This window comes from Berghia stephanieae, chromosome 2 (assembly GCF_034508935.2).
Source record: "Berghia stephanieae isolate SIO BIC M18660-M18661 chromosome 2, UCSD_Bste_1.3, whole genome shotgun sequence".
Classification (NCBI taxonomy): domain Eukaryota; kingdom Metazoa; phylum Mollusca; class Gastropoda; order Nudibranchia; family Aeolidiidae; genus Berghia; species Berghia stephanieae.
Genome location: NC_088361.1, coordinates 100,277,348 through 100,290,955, shown reverse-complemented (window position 1 = coordinate 100,290,955; position 13,608 = coordinate 100,277,348). Strand labels below are relative to the sequence as shown.

At 37.7% G+C, this 13,608-nt stretch overlaps 1 protein-coding gene across 1 annotated transcript in view; it reads right to left on the bottom strand.

Annotated features, from left to right (window-relative positions):
• The window catches only part of LOC144966045 (5-taurinomethyluridine-[tRNA] synthase subunit GTPB3, mitochondrial-like), a 21,573-nt gene extending 8,991 nt beyond the window's left edge, over window positions 1-12,582 (bottom strand). The window contains exons 1-4 of the mRNA XM_078902047.1: window positions 12,044-12,582; window positions 5,439-5,574; window positions 3,768-3,921; window positions 3,026-3,098 (exon numbers count right to left, since the gene is read on the bottom strand). Of these exons, the coding sequence (XP_078758173.1) occupies window positions 3,026-3,098; window positions 3,768-3,921; window positions 5,439-5,574; window positions 12,044-12,434 (754 nt within the window). The 5' untranslated portion in view covers window positions 12,435-12,582. The remainder of the gene's footprint in view (window positions 1-3,025; window positions 3,099-3,767; window positions 3,922-5,438; window positions 5,575-12,043) is intronic.
• Window positions 12,583-13,608: the final 1,026 nt, after the last annotated feature.

Genomic DNA, 13,608 nt, shown 5'->3' with positions numbered 1-13,608 from the left:
TATTTTATAGTTGTGAAAAAAATTAAGTGTAGTTCAAGATTCAATTTAGTTGCAAAGACGAATGGTTGGACCTTTCAGATTTCATTTTTATGAACAGACAAATCACAAATTATCATTCATCATCATGTCTACATTAATCAGGCCTGTAAATGGTTGGTGAAAAAATTGTCGGAACTTTTTGAGCACGCGGAAATAGACCAACAGGACAAAAATATGGATTAATTAATAAACACAACACAGATATGACACGTCAATTGACTAGTCAAATCCTGTCCCTTTCCCCAACACATTTATAATACAAAATAAGCAGGTCCTTATTTTAAGGAACCAAAAAAAAAAAATCCCAATTATTTGAGAGAGTATACACATTTCTGGGCCCAGGTCTGAGTTAGTTGTAAAATGAAAGGAAGAGAACAATTCCTACATTTTTTGAAGGATGTGTATGTAGTGCTTGACACAAGAAGATCTTTATCTTCGCTCCTGTTTGTTTGTGTTAAATTTTTAAGCTGATTCTTTTGTTTATTTGAATTACTTCTTATAGAAGAAAAAGAAGAAGAAGAAGAAGAAGAAGAAGAAGAAGAAGAAGAAGAAGAAGAAGAAGAAGAAGAAAAGAAGAAGAAGAAGAAGAAGAAGAAGAAGAAGAAGAAGAAGAAGAAGAAGAAGAAGAAGAAGAAGAAGAAGAAGAAGAAGAAGAAGAAGAAGAAGAAGAAGAAGAAGAAGAAGAGGAGGAGGAGGAGGAGGAGGAGGTGCAGTCCTGTGTAAAGGAGGAAAAAGAGAAAAAAATTAACAATTGCAGTCGTGAGAAAAGAAAACTTCCGCCATTCGAAGAAAAATATTTATTTCGCATTAATTTTTTCCTGTCATTTTCAGACTGAAACAAAGAAAGCATTGGAAGGAAAAGAGACAGCCGGAGAAATGCGTGTGTGTCGGCAGCAAAATTGAAAAACAGCCCAGTCCAGCACATGCTGTGCGTACTAGTTATTTACAGACACACGCGTGTGTCAGAAGGCTTGTGACTAGTGCCGCGCTGAGGACCGGACCGAGGACCGGTCCCACGGTCTTTTAGCTGTGAACCGTGGTCCAGTCCCAAAGAGGAAGACCGCTGGCGGTCCGCACTTCTTATCACCTTTCAACGGTCTCGCGCCATACTACTTCCCCAGCGATTCGTTGCCTCGGTCCTTTGCCTATCTTCCACCAATCACCACCCATCCCACTTAATTAATCGCACCCACCCCCCTTTGCCATACACTAAACGACACAGACGACCATACAGGCAGACGACCACCAACCTCCACTCCGCAAACCGCCCTTTCGTGTGTGAGATGGGGGGAACAGGAGGCGCACGCCTTGGACGATTCCATTATACGGGGTAAATTTCAAAATTTACTACACCATAATGATCGCAATGACAATGATCTATGGTGAAGGCATGACCCCTCTTTTCTAATGGGTTATTGTTTGAAATGTATGTGACTACAAAAGATGTGTGTGTTTGTGTGTGTGTGTGTGTGTGTGTGTGTGTGTGTGTCGAACCTAGCAAGTAGCAAATCCGATTTTTTGTTTTCTTTTGTCCATCTCTTGTCACCACTCCTTTCTATCGCAGTGTTGTCATTTAAAATAATACAATAATATTAAAATTTCGTTTGGTGTTTTTACTAATCAAATAATATGAGTTTCATTAGTTTCTTCCTTCCAAAAAACCCAGTTATAACGTCTAAATTTTAAAAAAGTCCAATAGAATATTTGGGGACCCCGATAGCTCAGTTGATAGAGCACTCTCTTTATACGCAAAGGGCCAGAGATCGATCCCGGGTGCAGTCGATTTTTTTCTGAATCCCTGTCTACTCAGCAATGAATGGGTAGCTGAGTTTGTTAGATCTGGTGAAAAGTCACCATCGACCCCTCTTATCACCTCATCCACCCCCTCTTATTATAACTTCATGTCTCTCTCTTACTCTTCAATGCTCGCTGCCCTCTAATGTGTGTGTGTGTGGGGGGGGGGGGGGGAGGGGGGGGTGAGGAGTTGCGTGTGTGTATCAACGCCACGAACAACTCGATCAACGCCTTGGGCGATGCCATTATCTCCGTTAATGGGGATAAATTTCAAATTTTATTAAATTATCGAAGTAGCAATGAAGTACGGTGAGCAAATAAAGAAGGCATCACCCCTCTTCTCTAATTAGGTTACAATTTGAAATGAGTGTGACTACTCCGTGTGTTTTACTCCTGTAGGCCACGGTTTTCATCGTGTAGCGGTCTTTAACGGTTCAAGAATGAACGATCCCACTCTCTCAAAGGTCAAACCGGTTCGAATTTCCAACAGTCTCTCAGGAATGTTCAATGTCGAAAAGGACCGGTCTTAGGACCGGTCCTTGCGGTCTTCATTTCCCAAGGACCGTAGGACCGTGGTCCTTAAGCTTGCCAAGGACCGCCCCGCACTACTTGTGACCCTCTCGCTCGTCTGTGGCAGGCAGTGAATACATCCACATCTAGCAGAGAGTGTCAGTGGAATGATAATATACCTAGCTGACAAGACGGTCTAGTTTTGTTTTGTCTTTGAAGTGACAAATACATTTTTTCTTAAAGTCAATGTTCGAAACGGAATAAAAACTTTTTTTTTGAGGCACGAAATAATACTCTTTTATTTTCTTTTTGTTGGTTGTTTTTTGAATTTTATTTAACAGAATATATCGAGCAAAATTGTATGTCGGAAATCTGACAATTGTCGGAAGATTTACAGGCCTGATTAATAAAAGGGAAAATCAGGAACATCCATACCATTCATCTTTGTAAGTAAACTAAAGCATAAATTCACAACAGCATTTTTCACTCTTCCTAGTTCCAAGCACCAATGTTCGCATTCATCTTGTTTGATGGATCAAAGGACTCTAAATATTTGTGATGAAAGCAGATTAGAAGCAGTAGAGATTCAATTTCTGATAGGAATGATAGACAGAACTAAAGAATGCATGACTAGAAATACTAGGATTACAGAAGGAACAGGAAAACCATCAGACATACATACCTGTATCCAATACACCATCCTCTATATTTTCTTCCTCAGCAAAGTCTATGTAAGCCTCTATATTAGCCAGGCACTGGTCGTCAAAGGTAAGAGATGAAGAATGCACATTAACAATGTGACGGTGATTATGACGAAGACTTTGATGACATTATAATGACCCTCTATATTTTCTCAAATATAAGCCTTTATATTAGCCAGGCATAGGTCGTGACAGGAAAGAGATGAAGATTATAGATTCATATTATGATTAATGATGATGATGAGGAGGAGGATCAAATTTATAGGGGGGAAGAACATACAGAAGGACTGTAACTCCTTCAGTATTAATTTTAGTTGATCTAATCATGAATAAGTTTTTTTAAAATCTTACTAAAAACAATAAGAATAATACATTTATATGCATGCTTGTTCATCTGCTATGGTCATATTTGAAGCAATATGGCTGACAATCCAAAGCCACAACTCATTTTTAATTTTTTCTTTGGAATATGTAGGATATAGATTCAAGTCAGCTCAAGCAAAACCAAATGACTCTGAACAGTTTCATATACCAAACTTATAAATTTGGGACCACATACAACCACTTTTTCTCTCCATCTATCATTTGCCAATTAAATAAATCATAACAAATCTTAATAATCAAGACTTCTGAAGCATAATAAAGCTTTTAAATCATATGATTTAATTGTAAGAATATGCCATAGATGGAATGCAAAAATCATGAAGAAATTTTGAGTATTACTTTGATAAGTCGAGACCTCCACGATTTATAGAGCTGTCCTAGTTCTCCATCCAGCTGTCGAAGTGCTTGCTTTCTCTGGATTTCTGTTTCAGCGTGTATCAAATCACCTAGACCCTCCACTTCGGTAAGGTCTAACTTTCCATTAATAAAAGCTCTGTTAGAAACATCACAGAAAAAGAAAGAAGAAGGATGTGGTAAACACATTATGAATGGTTAGAGTGCTCTAATGAGAAGATGATACATGGCATCAGTCTGAATTAAGGAGGAAGAAGAAGAAGAAGAAGAAGAAGAAGAAGAAGAAGAAGAAGAAGAAGAAGAAGAAGAAGAAGAAAGAAGAAGAAGAAAGAAGAAGAGAGAAGAAGAAGAAGAGAAGAAGAAGAAGAGAAGAAGAAAGAAGAAGAAGAAGAAAGAAAAGAAGAAGAAGAAGAAAAGAAGAAGAAGAAGAAGAAGAAGAAGAAAAGAAGAGAAGAAGAAGAAGAGAAGAAGAAGAAAGAAGAAGAAGAAGAAGAGAAGAAGAAGAAGAAGAAGAAGAAGAAGAAGAAGAAGAAAGAAGAAGAAGAAGAAAGAAGAAGGGAAAAAGAAGAAGAAGAAGAAGAAGAAGAAGAAGAAGAAGAAAGAAGAAGAAGAAGAAGAAGAAGAAGAAGAAGAAGAAGAAGAAGAAGAAGAAGAAGAAGAAAGAAGAAGAAGAAGAAAAGAAGAAGAAGAAGAAGAAGAAAAGAAGAAGAAGAAGAGAAGAAGAAGAGAAGAAGAAGAAGAAGAAAGAAGAAGAAGAAGAAGAAGAAAGAAGAGAAGAAGAAGAAGAGAAAGAAGAAGAAAGAAGAAGAAGAAAGAAGAAAGAAGAAGAAGAAGAAGAAGAAGAAGAAAAGAAGAAGAAGAAGAAGAAGAAGAAGAAGAAGAAGAGAAAAGAAGAGAAGAAGAAGAAGAAAAGAAGAAGAAGAAGAAGAAAGAAGAAGAAGAAGAAGAAGAAGAAGAAGAAGAAGAAAGAAGAAGAAGAAGAAGAAGAAGAAGAAGAGAAAAGAAGAAGAAGAAGAAGAAGAAGAAGAAGAAGGAAAAGAAGAAGAAGAAGAAGAAGAAGAAGAAGAGAAGAAGAAGAAAAAAGAAGAAGAAGAAGAAGAAGAAGAAGAAGAAGAAGAAGAAGAAAGAAGAAAAGAAAGAAGAAGAAGAAGAAGAAAAGAAGAAGAAGAAAGAAGAAGAAGAAAGAAGAAGAAGAAGAAAGAAGAAGAAGAAGAAGGAAGAGAAGAAGAAAGAAGAAGAAGAAGAAAGAAAGAAGAAGAGAAGAAGAAGAAGAAGAAGAAGAAGAAGAAGAAGAAGAAGAAGAAGAAGAAGAAGAAAAGAAAGAAGAAGAAGAAGAGAAGAAGAGAAGAAGAAGAAGAAGAAGAAGAAGAGAAGAAGAAGAAGAAAGAAGAGAAGAAGAAAAGAAGAAGAAGAAGAAGAAGAAGAAGAAGAAGAAGAAGAAGAAGAAGAAGAAGAAGAAGAAGAAGAAGAAGAAGAAGAAGAAGAAGGAGAAAAAAAAAAGAATGAAAATTGACAGAGATAAATGAGCTGCTAGATACAACAGACAGACAGACATGTGAAAGTTGCAAAATATAATAATAACAGAATCTTATCTATGAATAACAAAACTGTCCCACATTCTATTAATCATCTTTACAGGCCCCGTCGATGACTTACTGTTTAGTGAATTCTCCGGCCATTGCTGGTTGGAGATTAGGAATAGTTCCTAAGGCTGATAGAACAGCTGAAATGACTGCTGGTCCACCATGGACATGGAATTCAACACAGTTTTCTCCAGTAAAACTTTGTGGACCTAAGCATGGAGAAAGAGAAGAAAGAGCTGAATCAATTTCAATAACCTGTAAAATGTTTATTGAAAATATAAATTAATGTAAATATTATAAAATCGTATTTCTTAATCAGGATAGAAATCTAGATTCTTGATTTGTCATGGATTGGCAATGACACTGGCGATAGTGCCGTTTTTAATGTACCTGATGGCAACAATGATAAAAAAGCGATTTCATCAGTTGATAACACATGCTCATTAATAAAGCAATCGTCGTGGCTATGGGTAAACTCGAAAAGGAATCTCAATGATTAGAATTGGCTATTAGCTAAGAACACAAGATGAAGCTGGTTGGACAGGAGGTTGTTTATTTTGGCTTGAGTATTTGAATCAAGCATTGGTGCCATCTGCCAATTATTGCTATATCAATGTCACTTAACAGGGGTTTTACTAAACTGTATTTCACTGTTTTGGGGTTTTTATTACTAATAATATATAAATATAGCTAAAATAATTCTGAAACAAGAGGTCAATGTCAAAATGGCGGGGCTGCCGTAATTCAGAGGTTGCATTGTAAATTATTATTATAAATAATCATCACATTTAGAAGTCGGTGAGAATGTTGTTGTATCATCAGCAATTCATGCGGGCTTTTTCATTTCCTTTTCTTGAATTGATAAACAGAAACATATTGTGTTTGCACCTCACAGATCAAGTTTAAATGATCACTATGACATATGTTTGTAATGTCCTAAGAAAGTGACTTGAATTATCCACCTTTAAGTTACGCCCAACCCCCTGCCCCCAAAAGATCTTATCCATGGTTGCAACAAACATGCCTATGCTTTGTTAGCAATAAGGTTTATGTTGCCAAGTAGTTGATCCGATTTAAAAATGACAGTTTATTTTTAAAATGTTGCCAGATGGTCAATATTTAGAGCGTCATAACACAATCAGCAAAATTCAGGTCCATTTTTGTATGGTACTACTTCAGTCCTCTTTTATATTTCAATCGTTTCCATTACTTTTGAAAGAAGAAAAACCACTTTTCAAAAGAACCCCTTCTCCATTAACTATAAAAATGTGGTAAGATTTGATAGTGAGAAGCCTTTACACATGGTTGAGACATTATATCATGGTGAAAGACTGATAGTGATAAATATAACACTTCTGATAGCTTCATAACCATAACATGTCTACTTCTGTTCAATGATCATATAACAAAAGTTTGTCAGACTTCACACAAATTGGTTGCATAAGATGATCAATCAATATGCTTGTACACATCCTTGTCACTCGTGGTCTCCCTTTTGTATGGAATTCCACAAAAGGCATTCTATCAATAAATCCAAATCCAAAACAGAACTGTATCAAAAAAGCAAAATAAAAAACAACATCAAATTGTCAACCAAAGTCTTCCATTGCACTCAATAAGTTAGGGAATTAAATATAAAATATCTGGCCTGACTTTCACGTCTATAAATAACACTGGTCCCTCCTATGTAAATAAACCTATCACCCTCTTCAATCTGCCACATCGACTGACATCTTCCGTCCAGTTATCAATTCTCCAAAATGAACATTAAATTTCAAGGAATTGTTAATTACTTTAGATCATCAAATAAGAAAGAATTGATGAGATTCTGGGGCATGGCTGGGTTTTATAGGTTTTATGCGCATTTGGGGAAGCTGCTCATGACTTGCTCAAGTGGGGAGTTGGAGTTGCATGAGTGCGAGTCAGTCTTCTTAACCCTCTCCTTACCTGCCATTTTCAAAATTTTCCCCAAAACTCCACACCCAACTAACACAAAATAGATTGTTTATCACTCAGACAAAATAGCAGTAAAGTTCTTGCCATACATAATTTCTTTAGCAAAACATGCTCTTCAACACACTGTTCATTTTCTTCAAATTGTATGATGTACAAAAGAAATTTGAATAAGAAAAATGTTGGTTGTATCGTAACGAATGTGACGATTTTCCCATAGTTGGTAAGGAGTGGGTTAAACTTAAACCTTAAATCCACGCTGAGTTTCTCACCATTCTTTGTAGTCCCGATTTTGATAAATCTTTCTCTCTAGCTATAGATGCAACAGCTTTTACTATGGGGGTTGTTCTTTTACAAAGACAAGAGGGGGTCTCAATGCCTCTGAGTTACTTCTCAAGGAAGTTCAGTAAGGCCCGACTTAAAAAGAGTGTCTGGCCTTAGTGAGGTAATGCTCATTCTATGACGTCTATTTGAAGTCTGGAAAGCTGGGTATTATTTTGACCGATCACAATCCGTTGGTATATCTAACTCGACTTCTGAGTCTCACGAGATTGGAAAGCGCATTTGAGCAATCATAAGGAAAAGTTTGCTGTTATAAGAAATACTATTTTATTCCGGACTGACTATTTTCACCGTACTGTGCAGTGAAAATAGTCTGTCATCTACTTTCACTGTACGGTGAAAATAGTCTGTCAGGCTACTTTCACTGTACAGTGAAAATAGCCTGACAGACTATTTTCACCGTATGTATTAGCCAATCAGAAGCCAGGAAACGAACTGTGACGTAGTAGGGCCTCAGCATCCGGTCCACTCGAATTCGATCCAACATCGTTTTCTTCCTACATGCATAGGGGTGAAAAAAAAGAAAAAGTTTCCAGATAACAAAAGCTAGGGAGGCCTCCAGAAAGCTCCTCGTTATAGCATTTCTTTCAATTTGTATTTTCACTTTGGACCTTTTGTCACACGTTTATTTATTCAATTTGTCATCATATAGAATAAACCTTGATAGATTTGTGAAAGTTTAAAATTTCCTAATTTTTGACCATTGTTTTGATTCTCGGCCGCCATTTTGATTTATGAGGTAATGAAACGTAGTGCAAAGCAGTCCTAGGGTTTGTTTTTTTTTGTTTTTTTTTTATTAGGGATAGCTAGGGGTCGTTTGATTTTCCTATTAGGGGTAGTCATAGCCCTACTATAATACTCTTTTAGTACGCCATGGGGGTAGTTAAAGGTACTAAGTTGTATTTTTTCATAGGATTAGTTGAGCGAAATTTGGGCTCCCTGCCTTAGCACGAGGAGCTTTCAGAAGGCCTCCCAAAGCTATAATAATACCAGCGGAATGGCGGATTCAGCTACCGATGAAGCTGTCCAATTTCGTGGCGGTAATGGGGTCTCGAACCCGCTACCTTACTGATACGACAACTCCGCCTGACCGGGGAGAGCGTGGCTCTACTGTATGAGTATGACTATTCACAACTCGAGAAATAGTGATTTCAATCTTTATATCTATCTTGAACCGCTCCCCCCAACTTCTTGAGGTCATGGGTTCAACACAGACAAACGCTGCGAAGTTTGTTAGCTACCAAGATACCATTATCACCGCACTGTGAAAATCGTCCACGAAGATATTACTGAACGGGGTAAATAGTCTCCCACACTATTATCATCGTACAGTATATAGTCTTCCACACCATTATCACCGTATGGTTAAAATAGCGTGTCAGGCTATTTCACTGTACAGTGAAAATCGTCCACGAAGATATTACTGAACGGGGAAAATAGTCTCCCACACTATTATCATCGTACAGTGAATATAGTCTTCCACACCATTATCACCGTACGGTGAAAATAGCGTGTCAGGCTATTTTCACCGTACGGTGAAACTCATCCACCAAAATATTATCGTACGGTGAATATAGCCTTCCACACCATTATCACCATACGATGAAAATAGTGTGTAGTGCAGGCTATTTTCACCGTACAGTGATAATCGCCTGCCAAGTTATTACCGTACAGTCTCCCCCACTATTATTACCGTACAGTGAATATAGCCTTCCACACCATTATCACCGTACAGTGAAAATAGTCCCCCACACTCTTATCACCGTATAGTGAATATACCGCCCACACCATTATCACCGTAAGGTGAAAATAGTGTTTTAGGCTACTTTCACCGTACTGTTAAAATCGTCCACCAAGATATTACCCTATGGTGAAAATAGTCTCCCACACTATTATCACCGTACACTAAAAAGCTAAATGGAACGAATACACTGGTATATAGAAAAAGTATGTGTATGAATACCACCAAAGCAATCAAGTTTTAAAAGATTCACTAAATTGATACTAACAAGTGCTAAAAAATATATCCCACGTGGTCATCGGTCTACATATATCCCATGTTGGTCTGATACTAGCCAAGCACTCCTTGAAAAATATGAAGAAACACCTGATCCTGACACTGCTGATGCGCTCCTCCAATCACTCCAAGAAGGGAGATGCAACAAATGGAAAGAAACAATAGAATCACTTGATTTTAAACAGTCCAGTAGACAAGCTTGGAACCTACTTAAAAAACTTGATCCAGACAAACACCCTAAAACTACCCAAGCACCTCCAATCAACGTTGAAACAATTGCTAAACAAATCAAACAGCGAAGTGTACACAAATCAAAACATACTTTTGAAAAAGAAATTAGGCGAGATTACCAACGACAATACAAATCTTGCCTCGAAACAGGCTTCTCAGCCATACCCGTCAACAATCAGGAGATCAAAACTGCCATCAAAGAAATGAAAGCTGGGAAAGCAGCTGGAGTAGACTGAATTTTTCCAGACATGATAAGACATCTGGGCCCTAAAGCTACTTCTTGGTTAGCATCTTCACTCTCAGATGTAATAAACACCTCGAAATACCCACAAACCTGGAAAGAAGCAAAAATATTAGCAATCCTGAGCCTGAAGCCTAGTAAGCTCCTCAATGACCCCTCCAGCTACCGCCCCATATCTTTATTATGCTGCTTCTTTAAACTCCTCGAACGCATAATACTAACGAGAATAATGCCCTATCTCGACCCATTTATCCCCATTGAACAGGCAGGTTTTAGATCTGGATGTGACACCACAGAACAAGCCTTTGCTCTAACAACATTTATAGAAGCTGGCTACGAAAGAAAACTAAAAACGGGAGCTGTTTTTATTGATCTGTCAGCTGCTTACGACACCGTGTGGCATGATGGTCTAATGCACAAACTCTCTAAATACATAACCTGCAGAACAACCCTCAAACTATTGAACAAAATGTCAGGAACAAGAACCTACCATGTTTGTTTAGGAAATAGGACCAGTAAGAAAAAAACAATAAAAAATGGCGTACCTCAAGGATCTGTACTCGCCCCTACGCTGTTCAACATGTACATACATGATATGCCAAAGACTGACCCCTGAAATTAGGTTACGCAGATGACTTTGCATTGGCTCATCAATCTACAAATATAAAAAATATCGAATCAACTTTGGCACACGATACCATCCAACTCCAATCTTTCTTTGAAAAACGGTATCTAAAAATGAATACTACAAAGACAGTGAGCACGTTTTTCCATCTCGATAATCACAAGGCAAACCAAAAACTCGCCATAAACGTTAAAAATTCCATCCTCCCATACGACCCAAATCCTAAGTACCTTGGAGTGACTTTAGATCGAACATTCTCATACAAACAACATCTAGAAAATAAAGCCAATAAACTACGTTAACGAAACGGAATTGTAAGAAAAATGATGGAACATCTTGGGGTGCAACTCCGTCAGTTCTAAGGACTTCATCACTTGCTCTCTCGTACAGTGTCGCAGAGTATTGTGCTCCAGTCTGGTCCAGATCCTCACACACACACAAAATAGACACTCTACTAAACGACACATAACGAGAACCGTCTCAGGCACCCTCAAATCAACACCAACCCCATGGCTCCCTGTTATGAGCGCAATCGCCCCACCTCACCTACGTCGAGAATCAACGTGTCAAAAACAGTTCAAACATCTGGATAATACCTCAATTCTGACTCCACTCAAGATATAATAGAGTCGGCCCCTAAAACAGCTCACCTCAAATCAAGGAAACCCTATTACAATACCAGAAATGACAATTTCGACCTAGAGGAGGCCTGGCGAGAGGAATGGAAACAAAAACCACCAAAGGCTAGTGAAATTATTGAAGAAACAACGAACTGCCTGGTTTCCATACTCTTACCAGAAAAGAATGGTCAACATGCAACAGAATAAGATATAGGTATGGTAGAACAGCTTCAGACTTGCATCGATGGGGTTATGCATCATCTCCAAAATGCCCAGCATGCGATGACCCTTGCCAAGACATGGACCACATCATTTTGAAGTGCCCCGCAACAGCACCCCCAGGCGGCTACCAAATGGTTCATGAGGCGGACAGTGCTTTCGCGGATTGGGTGAAGCGAAACAACGTGGAGTTGTAGCCATACGAAACTACTACTACTACTACCGTACTGAAATATAGCCTTCTCCACCATTATCATCGTACGGTGAAAATAGTGTATCAGGCTATTTTCACCGTACAGTAATATCTTGGCGGACGATTTTCACCGTACGGTGAAAATAGCGGCTTCTACTTTATTATCATTATATTACTCATTTTTAACAAAGTAATTGGATTAGCACTGACGCCACACAAAATGGCTTATCAACTTACTGGGAAACCATAAAACTAAAGCTTTGTCAAGTACATTATCAGTTTCTGGATGAAAAAGCTTTTGGAGTATGGCAACTCTCGGTAGCGGTAGGATATTTCTCTTGCAAAGCTTTTGTAAGGTATCTCCGCTGTTTGGACCAGAGACCCTGATAACGGCAACACCACACTTTCCTGACCCCGATGACAGAGAATATATTGTTTTATTCTGTAAATTAAATGATGCCGTGCTGAACTGGGTTCTAGTTTTCACTTTTATGTGATGATTCAAGAGGTTTTTGTTTAAGGACGTACTAACAACAACACCTCGGCCTCGGTCTCCGAATTTCACAGTTCTGCCGAGTCGGAGTAAATTTGCCAGCCAATACCATTTTGAAAGAAAATTTTGTATCATAATGGATGTATCTCTTTAAGAAATGAGACAGTAGTCAAACAATCAAACTCCTTCTCCTTAGCAGTGAGAAATAGCTTTGTTATCCATCGCAACATGGACTTTCTTCTCCCCTCTCTTTGTTGTCTCACAGTTCTCTGAAATAGAACCGAAAGTAGGCCTTGATCTCTGTTTTTTTTTTTTTTCTTTGGCTGCCCAGGGTTGCCAGATTATTTTTCAACAAAATGCCAAGGGAAGACTCAAAAAATGCCAAAACACTCAAAAAGATGCCAAAGTCTGTTGACTCCCACCCCCACTAAGAAAACTACTCACTTTTGATAGACAATTTACTATCATATCCTGGTGGCTTGCGTGTTTTCTTTTCTTTTTCTTTTTTTTTTTTCTTTTTTTTTTCGTTTTTTTTTTTTAATTATACTAAATTTCCTGTTGGGGTAATTATTTACCTACTGACTACTAAGTGGAGTGCTAAACCACTACACCACGGTTGGATTTTAAGAATGTAAAAGAAATGTGAAGATGTTTGTTTTTACGCGTTTAGAAATAATTAAGAAAAGGTGTCATTTGAAGTATAATATACAAGAAAAGAAAATGCCAAATGAAAATGCCAAATGCCAAATGATTTTTCTAATGCCAAACGGTTTTCAAAAATGCCAGATTTTTGGAATCTGGCATTTAAAATGCCAAACTGGCAACCCTGTGGCTGCCTGATGGCCACGCGGGTAGCCAAATTGACTTAACCTGGATACAAGAATAATCATGTTTCTATAATTTTTTTTCTATGAAATTTTTAAAAAATAAAAATAATAATAATAACAATATTTTTCACAGTCTTTTCAATTTTTATTATCAATACCGATGAGTTTGTTAAGAGGATATGTAATGTTTTGTCACATCAATGACGACATGCGATTCCATTTTTGGTTAGTTTTGAAATCGAAATTGGAACTTTTGCCATCTGACAGCCCTATCAACAATCAGGGTTGCCAGTTTGGCATTTTAAATGCCAGATTCCAAAAATCTGGCATTTTTGAAAACCGTTTGGCATTAGAAAAATCATTTGGCATTTGGCATTTTCATTTGGCATTTTCTTTTCTTGTATATTATACTTCAAATGACACCTTTTCTTAATTATTTCTAAACGCGTAAAAACAAACATCTTCACATTTCTTTTTCATTC